Source organism: Eriocheir sinensis, chromosome 23 (genome assembly GCF_024679095.1).
Source record: "Eriocheir sinensis breed Jianghai 21 chromosome 23, ASM2467909v1, whole genome shotgun sequence".
Lineage (NCBI taxonomy): Eukaryota > Metazoa > Arthropoda > Malacostraca > Decapoda > Varunidae > Eriocheir > Eriocheir sinensis.
Genome location: NC_066531.1, coordinates 11,968,834 through 11,994,520, shown reverse-complemented (window position 1 = coordinate 11,994,520; position 25,687 = coordinate 11,968,834). Strand labels below are relative to the sequence as shown.

At 45.8% G+C, this 25,687-nt stretch overlaps 1 protein-coding gene across 1 annotated transcript in view; it reads left to right on the top strand.

Moving 5' to 3' along the window:
- The window catches only part of LOC127002578 (zinc finger protein ush-like), a 45,704-nt gene extending 20,220 nt beyond the window's left edge, over positions 1-25,484 (top strand). Inside the window, exons 2-7 of the mRNA XM_050868661.1 lie at positions 5,331-5,619; positions 14,432-14,483; positions 15,115-15,252; positions 18,550-18,790; positions 18,958-19,173; positions 20,024-25,484. Of these exons, the coding sequence (XP_050724618.1) occupies positions 5,331-5,619; positions 14,432-14,483; positions 15,115-15,252; positions 18,550-18,790; positions 18,958-19,173; positions 20,024-22,695 (3,608 nt within the window). The 3' untranslated portion in view covers positions 22,696-25,484. The remainder of the gene's footprint in view (positions 1-5,330; positions 5,620-14,431; positions 14,484-15,114; positions 15,253-18,549; positions 18,791-18,957; positions 19,174-20,023) is intronic.
- Positions 25,485-25,687: the final 203 nt, after the last annotated feature.

Genomic DNA, 25,687 nt, shown 5'->3' with positions numbered 1-25,687 from the left:
GGTGTTGGTTAAAGGGGGGGTGGGACTGGCGGTGAGGGGGGGAGGTTGAGTTAGGGGGGTTCGAAGGGGGGGTTGGGGGTTCGCTCGCCGTCGCCGTTGCAATCTGCCAACTTAATGAACCTCCGACCTGGCCTTATCGCCGCCCGCCTGTCTATGGTCTTTTGGCGATAAGACGCCCATTAATTTCCCTTATCGCCCACTCATCGAAGCCTCCCGCTGCCAGTTTAGGTCGGGGGAACCGTTTTTCTTTGCCTTTGTTTGACTGTAGGAGAGTATCTTTATTCATGAAGCTCGGCCCCGTCAAATAACAATACTGACAGCCTTTTACGCCCTATCTGATGCCTGGGGAGTGTAGGGGAGGGAGGGCCAGACGGACGCACCCCCGCGCCTCGCCGCCGCCCCCTGCTCCGCCTTGCTCCGCTAATCACTAAGGTCAAACTCCCGCCTCCTCCCCGGGTGTGGGTTATCCGTTTTCCGCTGGAGTTTTGTTCGTTTACGTTCGTGATAAATCAACCAATCACATTCAAGTTTCATTCTGCGGCCAGCGAGGCTCCGCCCACCGCACGTCCGCCATCTTTGATTGGCCCAGACGATACGAGGATTGGATGCTGCGTTCCCAGAAGCGTTCGTGGCGTTTCATTTGCCGTGCGTCGCCTGCTGCTGCCTGCTTACTCCTGCTTCTTATCGCCCGCCTGCTTGCCTACCTGCTGCCGTAACCCATCCCCGCTAAACACACACACGGGTTGCTCTTGGGTGTTTCGTTACCTACAGCGAAAACGTTCAACCAATTACCGCTGGGGTGTAGAGGTAGCGGTGGTGGTGGTGGTGGTGGTGATGCCCACCACCACCACCACCACCACCAATAACCAAGTCAACACCACCTTCATCTCACTCCACCGCCGCTACACCGACGCCTCCGCCGCCACTCCATCAAAACAAGTCCCATTTGTCGAAAAGATGGCGCAGCGCGATGAGAACCTGTGTAAAGTTTTTAATTGTGTTACTGATGGCGCGATACCCCGGCCAGGGCGATAGGCATCACTGAGACGCCTCCTCCTCCTTGCCGGTTGCCAGCTAGCCGCGCCTCGCCACCACCACCACCACCACCTCCTTCAGCGACCCCCTCTCCTCCCCTCTCCCCTTACTCCCTTCTTGCCCCCTCCTCCTCCTCTCCTCCAACCAGACCCAATGCCCCCTCCCCCTCCCTCCTCTTAGCCTCCCTCCCTCCTTGCCCTCTCTTCCTCCTCTCCTCCATCCAGCCTCAGTGCCCCTCTCCCTCCCTCCTCTCTTCTCTCAGCCTACCTCTCCCTCCCTTCTCCCCTCCCTTACTTCCTTCTTCCTACCCTCCTTTCCTCCCTCATTCCCTCCCTTGTTGGCACCTTCCCTACCCCTTCCTCTTCTACCCTTCACTCTCTCCCCCTCTTGCTCCCTCCTCTCTCTCACCCCCCTGTTCTTCCGCTGTCTCTCCCCGCCCCTCTCTCTCCTTGCCCTCTGTCTCCCCCCCCTCCACCTCTCACTATAGCTCCCTCCTCTCTCAGCCCCCCATTCTTCCCTCCTCTCTACTCTCTTATAAGCCCCCTGCCTCTTCCTCCCCCTCCATCTCTCACTCTCTCACTCCTCCCTCAGCCCCCCACCCCACCCCACCCCGTTCTTCCCTCCCTTCTACTTTCTTTTTCTCGTAGCTCCCCGCCCCTCTCCCTCCGCCTCTCACGCCGCTTATCAGTCAGTTCAAGAGCAGCTCCCGCGGCGCTACACTCTCCGTACGCCGCCTCAATGCTCGGCCGACCAGGTGTGTGGGAAGCAACGCCGAGCCGCCACACACACCTCGGCGACACACAGGGAATAAAAATTGGACCAAGGGAAGGGAAGAAAGAGCATGATGTGTGTGTGTGTGTGTGTGTGGGGGAGAGAGAGAGAGAGAGAGAGAGAGAGTGGGCAACCGTATAACCAGAACCCGTAACCAATTAGCAGCCAATTTACTAACGCTACAGGAGTCATTTGTTTGTTTGTTTGTGTGTTTGTTGTTTTTTGGTGTTTGAGAAAGAGAATCACTCCTTAAGAGGGAAGACAAAAGCTTTCACCATCAGAGAGAGAGAGAGAGAGAGAGAGAGAGAGAGAGAGAGAGAGAGAGAGAGATAAGCGGCCGAGGGCAGGTGTCCCGGGGTACAGGTGAACTGGCCTCGCCCCAGGTGAGGGAGGGAGAGACGACAGATAACACCGCCGCTGATAACACACACACACACACACACGCACGCACACACACACACACACACACACACACACACACACACACACACACGCACACACACGCACACACACACACACACAGACTATATAGAGAAGAGTTTTAAAATACCTCTGGAACTAAAATTTGATCATGTTCATCTCTCTCTCTCTCTCTCTCTCTCTCTCTCTCTCTCTCTCTCTCTCTCTCTCTCTCTCTCTCTCTCTCTCTCTCTCTCTCTCCTATACCAAGAGAGAGATAAGAGCGAGGGATGATGAAAGTGAGGTAAGATAGCGCCGCTGACAGGTTACGTAAACAAGCTTGCATTACGGCTGACGGAGGGCCTCTATTTATTCCCCCCTCCTCCTCCTCCTGCTGCTGATGATGATAATGATGATGTACTTAGCGCTGGTGTGGAGCTGCCAGTCACGCCTCATGCTGCTGAAGGTGATAGTGGCGATGTACTTAAGTGCTGGTGTCAAGGTAGCGGTTTTTTTTAGTCTTTGTATCGGCAGCATTTGGAAACGTCATGTCTAGTTACGTTGCAGTATTGAATGAGGAAGAAATAGGCTCAGTTTTATTATATATTTTCCGTTGGTTATCTTTTGTTTATATATGCATAGCTTCCCGTTTAGTAGTAGAAGTAGTAGGTAGTAGTAGTAGTCGTAGATCAGGAAAGGTACCGACGTTTAATTTGTTTCTTCTCGTAATAGTAATAGTAGTAGTAGAAGTAGTAGTAGTAGTAGTAGTAGATCAGAAAAAGTACCTACGTTTGATTTGTTTCTTCTCGTAATAGTAGTAGTAGTAGTAGTAGTAGTAGTAGAAATAAAGTATTATAGACCAGGATCTTTTGCACATCAGCCAGAAACAAAAGCAGGTCACAATAGACAGATGATCAAGCGTGGTAGCAATAGTAGTTCTAGTGACGATAGTAGTTAATATATTCAAAGTTACAGTGAAGGTATATAGAGAGAGATAGAGAAGAGGATGAGAGGAGGAAGAAGAAACGGATAGCATAGTAGTAATTGTGATGGTATTAACTAAGACGAGTCGGTGAAGATGGTAATAGTAGTAGTAGTGGTGGTGGTGGTGGTGGTGGTCGTGATAGTGGTGGTGGTGGTGGTGGTGGTGGCGTGTATCAGTTAGTGCGGCGCTTGCGATAAGTTTGGTGCGAGTGTACGGGATATGCACCTCGAGGCCGCGATAAGATAAGGAAGAAGGATGGGGTCTGGCGGGAGAGAGAGAGATGCAAGAACAGGAGGCGGAGGTGAAGAGGGTAAGGAATGATAAGAGAAATGTGAAAGGGAGGTATTAATTAATGAGGCAAAAAGGTTTTATATTGAGAGAGAGAGAGAATAAGGAGAGGGAAAATTGAAACGGAATAAGTATAGAAAGCGAGAAAGGAAATACGAAGGGGAAAGAAGGAAGGAGAGAAAGAGTATGAAGAAGAAAGGAAATACAGGAACAGAAAAAAAATAGGTGAAGGAAAAGGTCGATAAAAGAAATAGGAAAAGAAAGTTGCGTGAAGGAGTTTTCGTATTAACTTATTTATTTTATATATTTGCAAACTACACACTTGTTATTTCTTTTCACTGGTAAAAAAAAGTGACCAGCGCTACTGACTCATTGATTCATATTGTCACTTACGGAACATATATCAAATGACTGAAAGAGTGACTGACTGACTACCTGACTGGGTTGGTAACTGACTGACCCACTGATTGACTGACTAACCGAGGAACAAATTGCTTGAGAGACTGACAAGGAAACTGCCTGACTGACTGACTGACTGACTGACTGACTGATTTGGTAACTTCCTAACTGACTGACTGACTGATTAACTGACCAATTGACTGCCTGACTGACTGACTAACTGACTGATTGAGTAACCTCCAAACTAACTGACTGACTGATTAGGTAACTTTTTAACTGACTGACCGGATAACTGACTAACTGGGAAGACTAACAAGCAGATAGAGGGACAGACAGACAGAGCGATAGCCAGATAGGCAGGCGGATGTGTGGTTGGTATCAGCGCGTGTCTGTCAGTCTCATCGGCTATTTTGTTCTTTTTTCGTTACATGCTTGTTAGCCACATCCGGTTGACCTCTGGGTGAGAGAGAGAGTGATATGTATGTTTTTATTTTGTATCTTTTTAATGGGATGTCAATGTTTTTTTTTCCTCTCTCTCTCTCTCTCTCTCTCTCTCTCTCTCTCTCTCTCTCTCTCTCTCTCTCTCTCTCTCTCTCTCTCTCTCTCTCTCTCTCTCTCTCTCACTCTCTCTCTCTCTCTCTCTCTCGAATCTGTGTTGCTTTTATTTTTATTGTTATTATTATTATTATTATTATTATTATTATTATTATTATTATTATTATTATTATTATTATTATCATTATTATTATATTGATTGTTTTATCCTGTGATCCATATCCTCACCACCATTTTTCTCTTTCTTTTATATTCTCTTCTTAATCCACCCAAAGTATTAAAACTGCATAACATACTTTTAAACGTTTCACTTTACTGCCTTAAAACTGACCCTTTAATTTATTCCCTTCCCTTCAAGAAACCTAAAATTATTGTTAGTCCAAGTTTTTTTTTTTTTTTTTTTTTTTTTTTTTTTTACAGCAGAGGATACAGTGCAAGGTCGTAAAAGAACAAAAAAAAAAAACAATAATGAAAGCAAAAGCCCGCTATTTACTGCTCCTAATCAACACCACCTTAGTTTTAAGTGTTCTGAACCTTACTTGCATATTGCCTTCTATTTCTTGCCCAGTGTTTGCTATCTCAAGACTGATTGACTGACACTCTATCTCCCCACGTCCATCACAGGGCAGAGAGAAATCTTTTGTTTGTTAATGCTTAATTATTATTGTTAGTCAGGCAATGTATTACTATTAAAGTTTAAATATACTGTTAACATGTCGTGTATGGGATGTTTCTCTCTCTCTCTCTCTCTCTCTCTCTCTCTCTCTCTCTCTCTCTCTCTCTCTCTCTCTCTCTCTCTCTCTCTCTCTCTCTCATTAAGCTAAACTCACTTTTTTTAATCATCATCTTAACGAGTAATATCTTGTGACTCACTCTCTCCCTCCCCCGCCCCCCCCAGGAGACGATGACTGGGACAGCAACGAGGAAACTTCATCCAACGACTTGATGACGTCACCACACTCCGACCAATCCGCCGCAGGGGAAGGCGTTACGTCATCACCTGTGTCCAGCCAACCAGAGAGCGGGTCAGCGGCAGAAGCGGGAGGTGGTGGTGGTGGCGGCGGCGGTGGCGGTGGTGGGGAGTTGACGGCGACGACGAGTCCAGTTGATAAAGATCTGAAGGAAGCCACTGACACCCCCGCCAGGAGCCTCGCGGACAGGTGCGTTAATGAGGCAGGAAGGTGCAGGTGAGGTGTGTGTGCGTGTACGTGTGTCTGTGTGTGTGTGTGTGTACCTGTGGGTGACTTCGAAGACAGGTGACAGAGAGATGTAAGAGGGTTTGAGGAGGTAAAAAGAGACGGAATTTCAAAGGTATGGGATGAAGGAAGTGATTTGAGTGCGAGTTAATTAGTTTGTTCGTGTTTACCTTTGTGTGACTTTCAGGGCAGGTGACAGAGAGGTGTAGGAAGGTTTGAGAAGGTGAAAGGAGATGAGAATTTTTAGGGTATGGGATAAATGAAGCGATCTGAGTGCCAGTTAATGAGGCAGGTGAGGTGTGTGTGAGTGTTTACCTGTTTGTGAGTTTAGGACAGGTGACAGAGAGGTGTAGAAATGTTTAAGAAGGTGAAAAGAGACGGGAATTCTAAGGCTATGGAACGAATGAAGTGAGTTTTCTTGTGAGTTAATTAGCAGGTCAGGTGTGTTCGTGTTTACCTTTGTGTGACTTCCAGGACAGGTGACAGAGAGGTGTAGGAAGGTTTGAGAAGGTGAAAGGAGATGAGAATTTTTAGGGTATGGGATAAATGAAGTGATCTGAGTGCCAGTTAATGAGGCAGGTGAGGTATGTGTGAGTGTTTACCTGTTTGTGAGTTTAGGACAGGTGACAGAGAGGTCTAAGAATGCATGGGAACGTAAAGACAAATTTTGAGGCTATGGATTAATGAAGCGGTCTTGGTGCGATTTAATTAGTCAGGTAAGGTATGTGCGTGCGTTTACCTGTTTACCTGTGTGTGCATAACTTCCAGACCAGGTGAAAACAGGTATGCGAGAACTTGAAGTCATGTACAAGTTAACAATTCGAAGGAGATGTTTACTGAAGTGGTGTAGAACAAGTGGCCTAAGAGAGGGATGGCGGTATATGGATAAGGAGGATAATCTATGGCGTTGGAGAGACATAATGGGAAGAGAAGGGAAGGCAGTAAGGTCGGTATTATGAGACACTTTCAGTCCTCACATCAGCTATTTCTAAAGGTCAAAGAGGGGGTCAGTCGGGTTCTAATGAGTGTTTCTTTAGGTTCACGGCACAGAGGAAGGGTCAAACCACCACCAGGGCCATGAAACTACTCCTGGATATGCCCAAAACTCCTACGAAAGCCTTGTCAAATTTGTGTACTTGGGCGGCGAAATGTCTTGTAATTCGACCCTAAGTGTATGGAGGGAGGGGAGGAATGATATGATTGTGTAGGGAAGAGGAGAGAATGAAGTGGAATGCGACGTAGAGGGAGAGTGGTCAAGTGGATTCAGGGAGAATAGAGACAGTGGTGGTATATGGACGAAGAAGAGGAAGAGGAGGAGGAGGAGGAGGAACTATGATAATGAAGAACAAGGAAGAGATGGAATGGCAATACGTGTGTGAAAACTGAAAAGAAAAGGGAATATTAATCTTGAAGAAAAGTAGGAGGAATGAAAACGACGAAGAGGAAGAGGAATATAAACAAGTAAAGTGTTGTGGGTCTATTTTCGCATTGTTTTTTACAGTAAGGAAGCAGCTCAAGGATATAAAAGGCCCACTAAACACTACTCCAACAAACGAAAGTAGAGACGAGTAGAGAGTAGTGCAGAGGGAAGGTATAGCGGTCGAGGATGAAAGATTGCGGTATGGAAGATGAGGTGAGGTTAGGTGGGCGCAGGTAGAGGAAGAAGGAGAGCTGATTGTCAACACTGATGGGAGCCTGAGATAAGGGAGGGCGATGATGGGTAGGTGAAGGGAGAAGCGAAGTGATGGGTGGGTGAAGGGAGAAGCGAAGTGATGGGTGGATGAAAAGAGAAATGAAGATAGGAGGGGATGGATGGATTAGTGAAGGGAGAAACGGAGTAGTTGAAGTGGAGGAATGAAAAGGTAATGGGTGGATGAAGGGTGGATGAAGGGAGAAACGAAGTGATGGGCAAAGATGAATCGTTAGAAGGAAGAGTTAAAATAGATAATAAATAGAGAGAAAAAGAAGAGTTGTAGGTGGAGAGAGAGAGAGAGAGGAAGAAAAGATGAGTAAATGATGCAAAGTAAGAAAGGAGGAGGAGGAGGAGGAGGAGGAGGGAAACAATAGGAATAGGAGAAGATGCAGGAGAGAGAAGGAAGAGAAGGGGACACGGAGGTTAATTATTAAAGAAAGAAGAAAAAAAAAAAAAGAGTACGGAGAGAGGAGGGAGAATAGATGGGGAACAGGGACGGAAGTGGAGGAAGAGAGGAGGGAGATAAAAGAGAGGGAAAGTGGAAAAGGAAGAAGGACGAAGAGGATAAAGAAAGAAGGAAAAGAAAAGGGAAACAATGCTAATACACGTAGGGAAGGAGAGGGAAGAATGGGAAAAAGAGCAGAAGGAAGAAGAGGAGAAGGGAAGTGAGGGAGAGAGAAGAAAGAGAAAAAGTTGCTGATAAATATATAGGGAGTGAGGAAGTATAACAGGAATAAGGAAGGGAAGGACGAAAAGGAGAGAGGGAAAAAAGGGAGGTAAGGGAGGAGGAAAAAGAGAAAAAAATTGCTAATAAATGTATAGGGAAGGGAGGACGTATGAAGGAAAGGGGGTTGACAGGAATAAGGAAAGGAGAGAGGGAGAAAGGGGAAGTAAGGGAGAAGGAAAAAAAGAGAAATACGCTAATATACGTAATGGAGGGAGGAAGTATGAAGGAGGAAGTATGACAGGAATAAGGAAGGGAGGAACGGAAAGGAAAGAGGGGGATAAGGGAGAAGAAAAAAAGAGAGAAATACGCTAACAAATGTAAGGGGAGGAAGGAAGTATGAAGGAGGAGGCGTTGACAGGAATAAGGGAGGGAAGAACGGAAGGGAGAGAGGGAGGAAAGAAGGGAGGAAGGGAGGAAGGTCGTGCGAGGTTGATGGGTAGCGTGAGGCGGCCCATCAGGTGCGTGGAAGGGGATGGATGGGAAGGTATAGAGAGAAGGGGTGAAGGAAGAGAAGAGGTGAAGGAAGAGAAGGGGTGAAGGAAGAGGAGGAGAAAGAGGAAGAGGAAGAGGAGGAAAACATTAGCCTTCTCACGGTACTACTTTTTTTTATCAATTAATTGGCTGTATTTTCCTTATTTTCTGGGGGTTTTTTCTGTCATCTTTATTTTTTTTCTTCAACTTTTTTTTTTCTCCTTTTCGACATAATCTTTCATCCCTTTAATTTCTTGTGTGTGTGTGTGTGTGTGTGTGTGTGTGTGTGTGTGTGTGTGTGTGTGTGTGTGTGTGTGTGTGTGTGTGTGTGTGTGTTTTCTCTCCCCTTATCAGCTTAATCATACCATATTTTTACTTTAACATTATTTCTCCTGTTTTTTCTTTGTTATATCTCTTAATGCACTCCTTTCCGTCCTTCCTAGAATTTGTTTATTTGATTTCTTTCTTTTTCTCTCGTTTCCGTTTTAATGTTGTAACCTTTAGTAATGCACGCTCGTCCTTTTTCTTTTATCGCTTATCTTTTCTTTTCCTTTTGTTCTTTGTTGTTTTTGTTTTTAATTCAGTTCCTCACTCTACACAGCGATTTGTTTATTTTTATTGTTGTTTTTTAATTCAGTTCCTCACTCTACCCAGCGATTTGTTTATTTTTATTGTTGTTTTTTAATTCAGTTCCTCACTCAACACAGCGATTTGTTTATTTTTATTGTTGTTTTTAATTCAGTTTCTCACTCTACCCAGCGATTTGTTTATTTTATTGTTGTTTTTAATTCAGTTCCTCACTCTACTCAGCGATTTATTTATTTTTATTGTTGTTTTTAATTCAGTTTCTCACTCTACTCAGCGATTTGTTTATTTTATTGTTGTTTTTAATTCAGTTCCTCACTCTACTCAGCGATTTGTTTATTTTATTGTTGTTTTTAATTCAGTTCCTCACTCTACTCAGCGATTTGTTTATTTTATTGTTGTTTTTAATTCAGTTTCTCACTCTACCCAGCGATTTGTTTATTTTTATTGTTGTTTTTAATTCAGTTTCTCACTCTACCCAGCGATTTATTTATTTTATTGTTGTTTTTTAATTCAGTTTCTCACTCTACACAGCGATTTGTTTATTTTATTGTTGTTTTTAATTCAGTTTCTCACTCTACACAGCGATTTGTTTATTTTATTGTTGTTTTTAATTCAGTTTCTCACTCTACACAGCGATTTGTTTATTTTATTGTTGTTTTTAATTCAGTTTCTCACTCTACTCAGCGATTTATTTATTTTATTGTTGTTTTTAATTCAGTTTCTCATTCTACCCAGCGATTTGTTTATTTTATTGTTGTTTTTAATTCAGTTTCTCACTCTACACAGCGATTTATTTATTTTTATTGTTGTTTTTAATTCAGTTCCTCACTCTACTCAGCGATTTATTTATTTTTATTGTTGTTTTTAATTCAGTTTCTCACTCTACTCAGCGATTTGTTTATTTTATTGTTGTTTTTAATTCAGTTTCTCACTCTACTCAGCGATTTGTTTATTTTATTGTTGTTTTTAATTCAGTTTCTCACTCTACCCAGCGATTTGTTTATTTTTATTGTTGTTTTTAATTCAGTTCCTCACTCTACTCAGCGATTTATTTATTTTTATTGTTGTTTTTAATTCAGTTTCTCACTCAACACAGCGATTATATATTTTTTTATCTTTTCTTTTATTTGCTATTTTATTTATCAAGTTCAGTTACTCAAGTTTTTTTTAGTTCGTCATTTATCAAGTTCGTTCATTAGCCTGTTATTTAATTAGATCCTTAGATAGGTTCGTTAATTAGTTCGTTAGTTAGTAAGGCTATAGTTAATTTATTTAGTTATCTCCTTCCGTTTGCTAATTGGTTCGTTATAGTAAGTTAGTTAAATAGTCAGTCATTTGGTTCCTTATTTAATCAGTTAGTTCACACACACACACACACACACACACACACACATTCCGTCACGGCCTTTATTCTTATAAGTTATGTAATACCCCCGTCTCCCCCTCCCCCACACACACACACACACACACACACACACACACACCATGACCGTGACTCACCCGACACGCACATCCATAGAAAGGGCCCCGGATGCACACAGATAACGCAGGCTCACTAGCTGCTATACGGCACCCTCCCTCCCTTCCGTTACGCGATAACTTAAACCCTGTATCTAGTGTATTTATCCCCCCTCTGTACATGGATAAGAACTGGTCTCGCTATCCTCCAGTCCTCCATTCATATTCTATTCCATCCCTTCAGTCCTCAGTTCCTTTGCCATTCTTTCCCTCCAATCCTCAGTTCCTTTGCCAATCTTTCCCTCCAATCCTCAGTTCCTTTGCCAATCTTTCCCTCCAATCCTCAGTTCCTTTGCCAATCTTTCCCTCCAATCCTCAGTTCCTTTGCCAATCTTTTCCTCCAATCCTCAGTTCCTTTGCCAATCTTTCCCTCCAATCCTCAGTTCCTTTGCCAATCTTTTCCTCCAATCCTCAGTTCCTTTGCCAATCTTTTCCTCCAATCCTCAGTTCCTTTGCCAATCTTTTCCTCCAATCCTCAGTTCCATTGCCAATCTTTCCCTCCAATCCTCAGTTCCTTTGCCAATCTTTCCCTCCAATCCTCAGTTCCTTTGCCAATCTTTCCCTCCAATCCTCAGTTCCTTTGCCAATCTTTTCCTCCAATCCTCAGTTCCTTTGCCAATCTTTTCCTCCAATCCTCAGTTCCATTGCCAATCTTTCCTCAATCCTCAGTTCCTTTGCAATCTTTCCGTCCTATCCTCAGTTCCTTTGCCAATCTTTCCCTCCAATCCTCAGTTCCTTTGCCAATCTTTTCCTCCAATCCTCAGTTCCTTTGCCAATCTTTTCCTCCAATCCTCAGTTCTTGTGCAATTCCTTCCCTCCATCCTCAGTCTATTCGCCCTTCCTCCCCCTTTGTACGTGGATAAGAACTGCTATTCCTTCCTTCTTGTATATATAGTCATCAGTTCTCGTGCTACCCCTTCTCTCCAGTTCTCATTTCTCTGCTGTCCTTTCCTCCATTCCTCAGTCTGTTCGCCTTTCCTCCCCTTTCATGCGTGTAATAAATCTACTTTTGCTTCCTTATAGTCACTAATCCTTACGTTATCCCTTCCATTCAGTCCTCAGTTCCTATGCTATCCGTTCCCTTCAGTCCTCAGTGTTTGCTAGTTTTTACGTTATCGCTTCCCTTCAGTCCAATATGTTCAAAGACTTTCAGCATCCACAACAACTATTTCCAAAGGCCACAAAGGATGTTTTTCTCGTTCATGATGCAGAAGCCTTGTCAAACTATCAATAGGCTCATAACACTACTCATGGAAATACCCACAACCTCCACGAAAGCTTGATCTTAAACGTGAGTGTGTTAGCACCGAAACGTTTGAGGCTATGGGCGAGCCGGTATTCTTAAACGTTAGGTACATCAGTCGTAATGTATAGGAGCCCGATACGTTAAAGAATAGGCGCCTTTTAATCATCCTCAGAACGCTCCACGGTCAAGTTAGGTTGCATAACAGGAAAGAAACGTATATAAGTACATTCGTTATGACCACACCGCCTTCCTTATCTATTATCTGAGGGTGAAGGGGACTTGTTGGTAAGGAAATCGGCGGATGAGTGAGGGAGCGAGATTGTGTATAGGTGAGAGAGGGTTGGAGTGCATGAGGGAGTGAGAATGAGAGAGTCGGTGAAGAATGTCGTGAGTGGGAGTGCGTGAATCCATTAGTGAGTGAATGAGAATGAGTAGATTAATGAAAGAGAGAGAGAGAGAGTGAGAGTGAGTGAGTTGGTGGGTGAGTAAATATAGGAATGAACGGGTGAAAGTGATGTGAGTGAATGACTGAGCGTATGAATGAATGAGTTAGCGAGGGAGGGAGTTTTTCGATTTCCTTCCCATGTATACTCCCTCTCACTCCCCCTGTCTGTCTGTTTGTCTTTCTTTCCGTCTGTATGCGTCTGTCTGTACACTCAAACACAGAACACCATAACATATACATTAAATTTTATAGGTATATACGTTTTACTCTCACGCGGTGTTGGCCGAATTCCTTGTTGATATTTGAGAACTTACTGCTTTACGTCTTCATTTTGTTATTATATTTCATCAGGTGACGTTGAAAAGAATATCATGTTCTTCCACCCTTAAGGCCACATTTTCAAACATTTCTGCGCCTAAGAACACGTACTTTACTAGTCTTTCGTGGGAGTTTAGGGCATTTCCAGGGTTACTTTTATGACCCTGGTGGTAGTCTGAGCCTTCTTCTGTACCCTGAACCTAAAAGAACACTCATTAGAACTCGATTAACCTCCTTTTTGGCCTTTGGAAATCGTTGGTGTGAGGGGTGGGAATATCTGACAATACCAACCTTAGTCCCTTTAACTCCCTCACCCCTTACCCTTACACACCCCTTACACATCCTCCCTTTAACCTAACCCTTCCTTATTTATCTCCTAACACCCCTCGTCTATTTCCCTTGTCTCCCCTTTCAGCCTCTTCCTTCAACCCCTCCCCCCTTTACCCTATCTCCCTTCTTACCTCCCTTCATCCCTTCATCTCTTCCCCTCACTCCTCCCTTACCCTCACCTCTTTCCCTTAGCAACCCTTTCTCCCCTTCACCCTATCTCCCTTCACCCCTCTCATCTCCTCCTCCCGTTACTCCCTCCCCCCCTCGCCACTTATCCCCTCATTCACCCCTCCCCCCTGCACCCCTCCTCCCCCCTTCACCTCTACCCTCTGTCTACTCCCCTGCGCCATGTTCCGCCTTGGGGGGTCCGCTCATCTTGTGGCCGCATCCGCCTTGTCCGTCTGTCCCCCTGTCTGTCTATCTGTCACCCGCGCGTCTTCCCCCCCTCCCCCCCCCCCCCCCTTACACACCTGGCGGGCTGTTTGTTGTCTGCGTGTTTGTTGGTTCTTCCCGCTCATGTTCTCTCTGTTTTGTACTTGTGTGTGTGTGTGTGCGTGTGTGTGTGTGTGTGTAAAAGTATATACATTGTTGCCGTCCGGGTTGGTTTTGGTCTTTTATTTTTGGGATTTTTTATTAAAAGTGATAATGATCATTCTTTTGCTTAAACTTACTAGAGCTTTTGGTGGTTTAGAGGATAATGCACCTTATTTTGCTCATATATGATTTGCCTTACTCGCAGTGACCTGAAAATTTTGTGAAACTGTTTTATTACACTAACTCGACCGCCCGACCTCCAAGTAAAGGGTGCCTGAAGACCACGTGTTTGAAAGCTGCGGCAAAAATGAGAAACAGATGAATAAGTAGACGGTGAAATAAGTAAATAAATATGATTTTTTTTTTTACGCTAACGAATATACACAGGAAAGCGAATATACAAAACGAAGCAACGAAAAACCTGAAAGTCACAATCCACAAAAATAAGCGTTACTGAACTTCAAAGAGCAGAGAAAAAAAAAAAAACAGCGAATTTCAGTGTATCTCCTGCATCGGCGTGAGGGAGCGGCGGCCTGCAGCGGCTTGGTGTTCTTCCCCTGGTGTGCCTGTTGCTGCTGTTCTCCCTCACAGCTGGGCAGTTTTATGCTGAAGAAAGATTTTGAAAGTCATGGATTGCAGATTTGAGGTGTATCTTTATTTATCTAATCGCGCTTGTATACGAACGTGTACCGATATACCGATAACAAATTAGTTTTCTAGATACAGCAGTTCAGTTGTTTGCGTAGGACTCAGGTTTTTTTTTTTTTGGGGGGGGGTGGGGGGTTTTCAGCTATCTGTCCTGGAGTGTAAGTCTGCGGGGTGCTCCAGCAGCGCCTTGGCAACCCTGCCGGCGTGCGTGCCGCGTGGGGTTGTTGCCGTGTCCGCGCGTCGCCTCAAAGCACCCCCGATGGCCGCACTTCATGTGTCACACAGCCCCGGCCGAGCAGGAGGGAGCCCACCCTCTACCTGTAATCAGTATAAACTAGTAGTTACCGCCTCGCCCGGTGACCTTGGTGGCCGAGGTCATCCCTCCTTGGGTGTGAGGTGCTTGCACCGAGTTGTGGGCCGTGGACAGGTTGCTGACTCAGGGTGGGGGAGGAGGTGCCGATAACCGAGGAAAAGAAAAACCGTGGCGCGCCGGTGAGAGGGCAGCCGGCTCCTCGGGCTCGATTAATTAAACATTCAGGTGGATTGTTTATTGGAGCAGTTTCGCTAATAACAGCATCATTAATTATCAGTATTAAGCCTATTTTGTCATAGGAACTCCCAGACAGATCCAGCTTCATGTCATTGTGTCAGAAAAGATATTTCCGGAGTGCAGGCTGATGTTTGCCGTCGTCGCTGCGCCTTGCAACAGCGGCTGGAAATTTAAGAAGTTTTGAAGGTTAAAATTCTACCATAACATCTCACTTTATCTACTTTTTGAGATTTTCCTCCTCTCCCCTCTCCCAGCCTCCCTACTTCCATCTCTCATTCCTATATATTTTCTCTTCCTCCCACTCCTTCTCCCTCTCTTCTTCTTTTTATTCCATTTTCTCTCCCTCACTTGTCTGCTTTCCATGCTCATTAACCGCATCTTCGTTTCCTGTGATTCACGCAACACTTTCCTCCTGCAGGCTGAGTGTGTCGGCCGGAGAGAAGGAAGGACGCGGCTCGCCTCCCCTCCCCTCCCGGGATCACCGCCCCCCGCTCCCTCCCACACCGCCGCGGGAGCCGCTGCCTCCAACACTTCTGCCACCGCCGCCAGCACTACGGTAACTGTCTCCGCCCTACCGTAACACCTTACCTTACTTTACCTAATCTCACCTTTCCTCACCTTTCCTTGCCTTTCCTTGCCTTACCTGACCTTGCCTTACTTTACCTTGTCTCAACTTAAATTACCATACCTTACATTACCTTACCTCACCTAATCTTACCTCACCTTACCTTGACTTACCTTACCTTGCCTTACCCTACTTTTCCTTACATTACCTTACCTTATCTTACTTCATCTTACCATACCGTACCTTACCTTACCATACCATACCTTGCCTTGCTTTACCTTACCCTACCTTACCTTATCTTATTTTACCTTATCTTACTTCATCTTACCTTACCTTACCTTACCTTGTCTTACCTTGCCTTCCCTTGCTTTTCCTTGCCTTACCTTGCCTTACCTTACTTTACCTTGTCTCAACTTAAATTACCATACCTTACATTACCTTACCTCACCTAATCTTACCTTACTATACCATACCTTGCCCTACCTTGCTTTACCTTACCTTACTATACCTTTTATCCTTGTGTGACAGCCAGATATTGGATTTTGCGTCATGCTCGCTGTTCCTTCATTCCTCTCGGTTGTTATTTTGGTCACGTTAAGCCTATTTCCAGTGTAGGAGGGACAGTGATTTAGCGGGCATAATGGCATGATTAGCGACATATTTTGGTCACGTTAAGCCTATTTCCAGTGTAGGAGGGACAGTGATTTAGCGGGCATAATGGCATGATCAGCGACTTTTTGCTTCTCCTTTTTTTTTTTTTCCTTGAGCTGCTTCCTTTACTGTATAAAAATAAATAAATAAAGGGAATAGAGTTTAATCGTTCCACTTTTATTTTGTTATTATCCGAAATATCTTTAGACGTTGTGATGTTTCTGATTCTATTGAGGTCGACGTAGATCTTTCCGCTTTTGTTCTCAATTAGTTACATAGAATTCGCCTTGCATTATAAGGAGGTAAAGGTATATATATTCGAATTACCTTCAGATGTTATGGCGTTCCTGATCCTCCTAGCGTATCATAAAGTTTATAATTATCATGTTACTTCGGTTTTAGTTCTATTTGGTTGGCTTTGAGTGTAAGGGAGAAGAAGGTGTGTACATGGACTGTTCTGCGCATGTCGAGGTGGTTAAGGTCAAGAGAGAGAGAGAGAGAGAGAGAGAGAGAGAGAGACGCATTAGGTTGGCGAAGTACAGACTAGACTAGAAAATAACACCAAGGAAGAAGTAACCTCTTTTTTTCTTTTTTTTTAACTGTCAAACCTTCCTCCTCTGATTAGGTGAAGTAGACTCTCTCTCTCTCTCTCTCTCTCTCTCTCTCTCTCTCTCTCTCTCTCTCTCTCTCTCTCTCTCTCTCTCTCTCTCTCTCTCTCTCACATTATCTTTCTCTATCTCTTTTACGGTGTCCAGTCTTGACGTCACCCATACCTCCGTTAGTGAGAGAGAGAGAGAGAGAGAGAGAGAGAGATAGAGAGAGTTAAAATAATATACAAGAAAACGGACACCATTCACTACGCATTTTATAGCAGTAGTAGTAATAGTAGTAGTAGTAGTAATAGTAGTAGTAGTAAAAGAAGAAGGGTTGGTATAAGAAACTGAATAAAGTATAGAAAGTAGTAGTAGTAGTAGTTAGTAGTAGTAGTAGTAGTAGTAAAAGAAGGGTTGGTAAAAGAAAGAAATAATAAAAGAAAGAAAGAAAGAAAGAAGGAAAGAGAGAGGAGAGCAAGAGTGTGGCTAGGGTCGAAAATAAAACAAAGGAGGTTAGGGAGGAGAAGGAAGAGGAGGAGGAGGAGGCAAGAGGGGAGAGATAAGAGAGGGAGGGGGAGATACGACGACTGGGAGGGGGAGATAAGGGAAGAGGTTGCCAGCTGTACGAAACTTTCTTATTATTCATCGCGCTCTGCCTTCCCTCCCTCCCTTCCTCTCTCCCGTCCCTTCCCTTCCCTCTCCCTTCCTAGGCTACGCAACATGTCCTCGTTTGGTTGTTGTTCTCTTGTTTGAAAAAAAGATGAAGAGAAGGATTAGAGAGAGAGAGAGAGAGAGAGAGAGAGAGAGAGAGAGAGAGAGAGAGAGAGAGAGCACTGATATTAGGCTTAGAAGGCTACCAAACTATAATAGCCTCTTAGATCATAAATTAAGTGAATATAGATAACCAGGTTGACGAATAAGAGAGAGAGAGAGAGAGAGAGAGAGAGAGAGAGAGAGAGAGCACAACATGGACATTTATATTCCACTTCCCGCTAAGCCTAATTTCTCTCTTACGTCACCTTGCAACACTCCTTCACTCTTACATGATATTTCCGCACCGACAGTTCCCACCTTGCTCTTATTCCTCTTGATCTCTTGTCCGAAAAAATATTATAGTAGGATACATGTTTCGTTATAGTGTATTAAGTTCCATGGGAAGAAATTGTCCCTTACATAATCATAATTAACACACACACACACACACACACACACACACACGATTACGTAATACAATTTTGAGACCACATGGGAAAGAGTCAGTAATGTAAGGATTTTTATATGATACGAATGAACTGAAATATATAAGGCACGGTGCAAAATTGATCCAGTGCTGCAATACAATCTGAGAACAAGCTGGTAAGAACACATGCAATCATAAATCACCGCGTCACGCATTTGCAAGTCACGTCACGCAGTAGAAAGTAACGCATTTAGGAGGTACACACACATACATTATTCATTAGGAAGTCACGTCACACTTTTAGGGGTCACATCATGCATTTGAAAGTCACGTCACACATTTCAAAGTCAAGTGACGCCACGCATATCAGTCACTCACATCAAAATCACGCCACGCATCTCAAAGTCGCGTCACTTACTTCATAGTCACGTCACTCACTTCAAAGTTACGTCATTCACTTCAAAGTCACATCACTCACTTCAAAGTCACGTCGCTCACTTCAAAGTCATGTCGCTCACTTCTAAGTCACGTCACTCACTTCAAAGTCACGTCACTCACTTCAAAGTCACGTCACTCACTTCAAAGTCACGTCACTCACTTCAAAGTCATGTCACTCACTTGAGAGTCACGTCACTCACTTCAGAGTCACGTCACTCACTTTAAAGTCATGTCACTCACTTCAGAGTCACGTCACTCACTTCAAACTCACGTCACGCATCTCAAAGTCACGTCACACCTCTCAAAGTCACGTCGCACCTCTCAAAGTCACGTCACTCACTTCAAATTCACGTCACGCATGTCTAAATCACGTTATCCATTTGAAAGTCACGCCACGCCTCTCATTATCACGTTATCCATTCCCAGGCGGTGAAGAGTGAGCAGCACCCCGGTGGAGGCGCCTCACCCGGCCCCAAGCTGAGCGCCGAGCCCCCCATGAAGGAGGAGCCCGCCGAGCACTCCCCGCCCGCCCCCAGCACGCCACGGGCCCCCCAGGCGTCCCCGGGCCTCACGCCGGAGATGGAGGCGGCGCGGCAGCAGCTCACATCCATGATCCAGGGCCTGCCGCTGCTGTCCATGCTGCCCGCCCTGCACCGCCTTGCGCCAGGTAATAAGGCTGAGAGACCCCTAGCCCAGGCGCTACATTTGGAAAAGTGACTTTCTGTAGCATATAATCAATGTTTCAGCAGTTTTTGTTTGGTTTTGCCTGCTGACATCTTTGATCTTTTTAATGTAATGTGCCCACCAATCACAATAACCTTCCCATCACAGCAGCCGTGGTTAGCCTGGCCTCCAGTCTTGGCAGCATCAGCACCAACAACAGCACCAGCAGTGTGGCCCTCGGCGATGCCACCAATGGAGGCAGCAGCAGCGGCAGTGGCACCACCAATGGACGGACAACGTGTGTGTGTGGCATCCGCTTCAGCAGCCCCAGCAACCTTGAGGCTCACCGCATGTTCTACTGCACCCACCGACCCAACCTTCACTCAGGTGTGTGCCCCACGCAGGGAGGAAGGCATTTCCCCAAGACTTATTCTATGTAGATGTGCTTTGCCTACCCCAGTGGCAGCACAGGGGAGTTTAGGCCTCCTCAAATATTCTCTCAGCCCACCTTATCCTTCCCTTTAATCAAAACTAATCATGACTCCTTTCTCTTAACACAACCTCATCTCCCCCATGCACCAAGGACACCCCCAGTATCCCCCATAAATAGACATCCTATAGCTCTAGCTACCACAGGTCATCATAATGTAACAAGCTCGTGTTCAAGCAAAACAATGGCTGTGTTACTTGAGGGGTTTTCACTTGCATCCTGCATTATTTGATACAACAAGGTAAACAGATTTGGATCACAATATGATAATCATGGATAAAAGTAGACATTCATAACTAAGAAATAATTATGTAGACTGTTTATACATCCTCATAAAGGGAACTTAATATCTGCCACAGGGCCATAATTTCTAGGGGGTTAGGGGCTGTAACCCCCCCAATTTTGTTCTATATTGACCTCAAAACATCCTTAAAAGTGCTTATTTTTTCGAAACAATTTCCCCCACCTGTGCATTCTTGCTTTGCTCACCACCCTGCCCCGCTCCATTTCATGAACTTGTGATGCCCTCTTGCCCCCACCAAAAAAATCTGCCAAAATTTTAGGCCTGTGCCTCCAAAGACAAATGTCAAGAATTAACCCTTTCATTAAGGAAGAGAATGAAAGTTTCTGTTTCCATTAAAAGAACAACAAAACTATAAGTAGTGGTGATGATATTTCCACCAGTGTTAAGCATTATCTTCAATTAGCATTCTTGTGCATGTCATCTCACAAGCCTGACTATTGCAGATAATGAGTCCACCAGCAGTAAGGACCATCAGGCCTCCACAACGAGCTTGAGTCCACGTGGTGATGGAGGTGCCACCACAGATGAGGAGGAGGGAGGGCGAGTGCTGCGGTGCCCACACTGCCCCTACACCACCGCACACAAGCTGAGTCTCAACGGCCACATGAACATCCACACCAACCCTGAGGACGTGGCAAAGACCAGCAGTGCCTCCCACCCCCCCACTGCGACTCCTCAGGTCACCCTCACTGAGAACAGAGCCACTGACAGGTACTGCTCCGACTGTGACATTCAGTTCTCCTCGGTGAAGACATTCCGTGTGCACAAAGCCCACTACTGCCAGACACGCCATGTGCTAAAGGGGGGTGGCAAGAGTCCTGCACGGGAGGAGTCAGGGCCCATTGCTCAAGCCAACACCCTCTCAGGGATGGTGAGTGCAGCAGCAGGGAGTGGGCAGCCCATCTTGGCACTGCCCACCAACCCTATCCTGCTGGTGCCCTACTCGCTGGTGGCAGGCGCTCAGCTGCTGCCTCCCCACGTCTTGCCACAGGCTGGGGCAGCGGTGGTCCTCCCCAATGGCCAGGTGCAACCATTGTCTCCTGGCCCCCTCCCTGGCCCTGCCCCTCCACCACTCCTGTCGCCTACAGCAGCAGCCACCCACACCCCCGCCTCAGCACCCCCAACCTCCCATCCCCCACAGGCATCCCCTCAGTCCAGTCCCATCACTCCCCCCAAACACTCACCCAAAGACGACTCAAGGCTGAAGCCCGTCAGCAGTGATGTGTGTGGGAAGAGGCGCGGGGAGGGAGAGTGTCCACTTGACCTGACCACCAAGAGGCCAAAGCTCACCATCAAAACTGACCTTATGAGCGATGAGGAAAAGGAGAACCGGGAGGTCAACACACCTCAGGCCCGGTCCCCTGCCCTCAAGTCCCGTCCAGGGTCTTCCCACGGGCCAGCTGGCGAGTTTGAGGGAAAGCTTTTGGCCTCTCCACCTCAACCATCACCCTCCAGTGAGGCTGAGGGGCAGGCAACTCCTCGCTCCCCTCGCCCCTCCTCAGCAGCCCCAACGCTTGGCTCCCCCAGAGGTCTCCCAGACTCCCCCAGACCATCCACCTCCACTCGCTCACCCAACCAGCCACCTCAGGTTCCCACAGTTATCCCACAGTTGCCTCCAGGGTTCCCAAACCTCTTGGCAAGTCTTGAGAACCTAGGAGGCCTGTCACTGGCCAGTCTCCAGGGCCTGCAGGGCATGCCTCCAGAACTTGCCCTCAAGCTCCTTAACTCTGATTTGCTCATGAACGGCTTGGCACCCCTTGCTAACCCCCCAGTCATAGTCAAGCAAGGCGAGGCAAAGTGTAATGAGTGCAACATTGTGTTCTACAAGGAGGAGAACCTTCAGGTGCACAAGAAACACTACTGTGCCGCCCGCACTGTTGCTCGAGGTGAGGACGATCACCGGTCTGCTAGCAACAGGAGCCCTGCAGCAGCAACAGCAGGAGCTGGAGAAGGGGCAGCAGGTCCATCTAGACGCTCCCCCAGTGCTCTCCCTGAAGTAACGTCTCCACCAGCTGCCAAAGCCTCGCCATCAGTCAAAGACACTCCCAAGGGTAACAAGCCTCTGCTTCAGTTCATCTGTACAGCTTGTGGCATCAAGTTCACTTCTCCAGACAACCTCAAAGCCCACCAGACCTACTACTGTCCCAAGCGTGAGGGAGCATCAGGAGAGGAGGGAGTCACCAAGGGCCTCTGGAGGTGTCCCCGATGCCGGTGTGCCATGCCGGAGACTCTGCAGGCAGCCCACCAATGTGTGACTCCCTCCCCTGCCCCCTCCCATGGCTGGAAGTGCCCTTGTTGCCCTGCCATCTCCCCCACTGCAGCCGCTGCTCAAAAGCACCTCGAGACACACGCCGGCATCAAAGGTTTCCGCTGCACTATCTGTGGCTACCGAGGCAACACTCTGAGGGGCATGCGTACCCACATCAGGATGCACTTTGAGAAAAGAACCAATGAGCTGCAAGAAGAAAACTTTATATCTTGCATCTTAGAGGATGATGACGGGAGTCGCAGGTCAGCGGAGATGAGGACAATGGCTGACCTGCCTCGTGTTATCTTGGAGAACCCGACTCTCTCTGCCCTGCTTGCTGAGGGAGCAGCTGACTGCTCAGAGCAGCCACTTTCCTGCCACTTCTGTCCCTTTGTAACGCCGTACCGCACAAACCTGGCCAGACACTTGGCTGTGGCACACAAGGCGGGACTTGACGCCAAGCTGACTCAGGACATTCAGGCTCTCATCGAAGGCCACGTCATGAACTCTGCTGCCGAGCCTCCTGCTGCCAATGAGTCTGAGAAACATGACCCCGTGGAGAATGGCAACCCGGTGAGCTCACCCCCACTCCCTGCCATCAAGCTGGAGCCAGAGGTCAAGCTGGAGGTGGAAGAGGTGGAGGAGAAAACCCGAACACCCTCCGTTCCCCTCTCTCCCGCTGAGGAGAATTCCAAAGCAGAGGCCACAAGTAATGGGGGCACGGCAGGCACCAATGGGCCAGATATACCCAGGTACTGCAAGGCATGTAACATAACGTTCTCATACATGGAGTCCTTCCTAGCACACAAGAGGTTTTACTGCACCAAGCCAGAGTCCACCACCCCACCAGAGACAGCAGTCCAGTGACCCCCTGAGTGCTGGCCGCGGTCCCGGCACTGGCAATGTTCAGCTGTGCATGGTGGAGTCAATGTCTTGCTTCCTAATGCATTAACTTATTGGAAACTTGCTAAGCTTTAGTTGTACATAGTGCTGGTGGGGTGGTGACCTAATGCCATATCAGCTGTACATACTCTCCCACTCCCAATGGCAGTCCCCCACTAACCCTTAGCCAGTAGGATCCAGATGCAAAATATACAACATAAAGAGAGATTTTGAAGAACTATTTATATATATGCTTTATAGTCACTGTTTAACTGAGCAACTAGATTACTACTGACATGTATGTTGTCTCCTCACTTCTCAAGATCAGTCTGGCGAAGATACATATCCACCACCCTGTGTTTCACCTGTTTGTTGTATTTGCTATAAAAAAGGAAATGTGTGCGAGAAACAATGACTTAAGTGTCTCCGGTGATGACGTCTGTGGCAGATGGGAAAAGTACAGCCTCTTGCAAGCATTTAAACGGTTGTGTGTGTGGTTCTTATTGTAATGTGATCGGTTGTGTGTTTAGAAAGAAACTGAGCTCTGGAAACTCAGAGCAGAATACTTGCTACTAAATGGATCAAAATAGAACCTGAAGAAGCATTTTTAGAGGTTGTATATGAGTGAGTGAAACATGCTGGCAAGTGAATGGCTATTTGTTTGAAGAAAAGTGTGAAGTGAAAGCTCAGAGCTGAGGTGTTGTGACTGAATCCTGTGTGTTTAGAAGAAGAATGAGAAAGGGAAGCTCTGAGCAGAATTATAAGGGTTTTCCGAGTGATTGGCTATACGTATTTTATGTTAATTAAGGAAGAGACGTGTGAATTGAAAGCTCAGAGCCAAATGCTACTAAAGAGTCTCATCAATACAAACTATGAGTGTTGTCACAGACCCACAAGAGGGGCTGACCGGGGCTGCTGGAGGCCTGGAGGCGAGGGTGGTGTCTAGTCCTGCGTGTGTTGTGCCGTCAGTGAGGAAAAAGACTCATCAACCCCCCCCCCCCCTAAACCCCCCTTCCAGCTCCTTCCAAATGACCACGTTAGGTTATCACGGAAATGAATACTTTAAGCTAAATGAGTGTAAAGTACTATCTTTAAAAAACTAACAAAGGAATTGTTTTCTTTTATTTCTTGTTTTGTTTTATAAGATTTATGTCCATATAAGGGTATTTCTGCCAAGCTAAAAGCACTCAGTTTAACTTTTTCTTTCTTATTCCGTTGTCCACATTTTTCTTCATAGTGCATTATTTTACTTCCTTTTAGGTGTGTCTTTCTCCCTATCCTTATTGTTATTTAATAATCTCCAAAAGGAACCAAATTTTCCAAACCTCTTATCATTTTTTTTTCAATTTTACTCAGTACAGAACAACATGTGATAGCTCCATGTACATGTCTAAATCATATTGTCTTGTGAGTGTTTCCTTGTGTGTGTGTGTGTGTGTGTGTGTGTGTGTGTGTGTGTGTGTGTGTGTGTGTGTGTGTGTGTGTGTGTGTTCTCTCCTTGGACAGTGTTTCTTCAATCCTCATGAAGGTTATCCAATGGCAGGGATATTTAGATCATGGAAGAGCTTAACAAGGATTTCCAGTCGGTTGTAGTCTCCCCTTGAAGAGAGAATGTGTGTCGCGAGAGTCTCTTAACTTCCGTTCAATACTCAGTCTCGTTTTCCCCAACCCTGGGACCTCTAAACTCAACTCAACTCACGCGTGGTTCTTGTGGTGTCAAAGAATGCGTGTTTTGTATGTCTCGTCAACTTTTTGTATTTCAGTCTCGTTAAAACTATTCCAGAGGCTTACTTGATCTTGTAATTTCTTGTTTTTTCTCCTGCTTTCATTAATGCCTCCACTTCAAGCACTGTCACTTGTTTTGTTTCGTAATAATTAGTTTCTTTAATCTTCTTACTCGTCTTGTGGAATGTTGAAGTGAATGGTCGACAGCAATTTGTTATATACACTGGTTTTTGTGTGAATGTTTTGTTTGTTATCATGGAATATTCTCTCTACATTTTTGTTGTTCTCATAACTATACAGTCTTGTAGTCTTATACACATATGTTTGTTTCATTTCTAAGTATACAGCCCTACTCTTGTGTTATGTTTGTCAGTATTCTGCCTGGACGTTAATGTTATTGCTTTTCTCTACCCCGTTTTCTTTTCTGAAGGAAGTTGACATGTTACAGACCAGAGAGCATTGCATATCATCAACCCTCAAACAGTTTCATTAATCAGTCTTACCTTGGATATTCCCTAATGTTTCACGCCTCAGCATATCTTGGTCTGTACTATTTTCACCACCCTTCAGATTGTCTCATCTTTATCCCTTTCTCATAACCTCATAGCCCTATTTTTCTCGGCGGCCTCTGTTGATCCTTTCTTTTTCCTCATTTCAATATTCTCCGGCCTCCCCTGGAACTGTCCTAGGGTGTGATATAGAAGGAATTTCTGTATCACTGACTTGGGCAGCGTGTATAGTCTGGCTCAAGAAGGGCTAAAGTCTTCAACAATTTCATCTTTTCACCCTTCGAAGTCCTCGGTTCCTTTCACATACACCTGAAGCCCTCACAGCTCTTGCATCCCTTCTTCATCTTGTTACATATTCCTGCGCGTCTAACGTTTCTCTGCGTCTGTGTAAGGTTGGTCTGTGCCCCTTGTGTACCTCCAGCTCAGTGTGTTCCATAGCCTTCTCTCACTGTACCATATCTCATCCCTCGTCCCAACCCGTGTACTGCATTCTGCCCCCTCTGTGTACCATGGTTCTCTTTAGTAAAACTGATGTCTGTTTTACTTGTTTTTTTATACCCTTATAAATGTGACAAATGGAGAAATGGGAGCTGTAACTAAGCGTACGTGTGTCTCAGTCATTGCTTCGAAACTCCTGCGCAATGATGTCACGGGTCATCTCGGCGCAGACAACAGCGCATCCATCGTGGTGCGCAGCTCATGTCTCACTCGAGTGTTGAACCTCGTGTGGGAAGGTCGCCCGC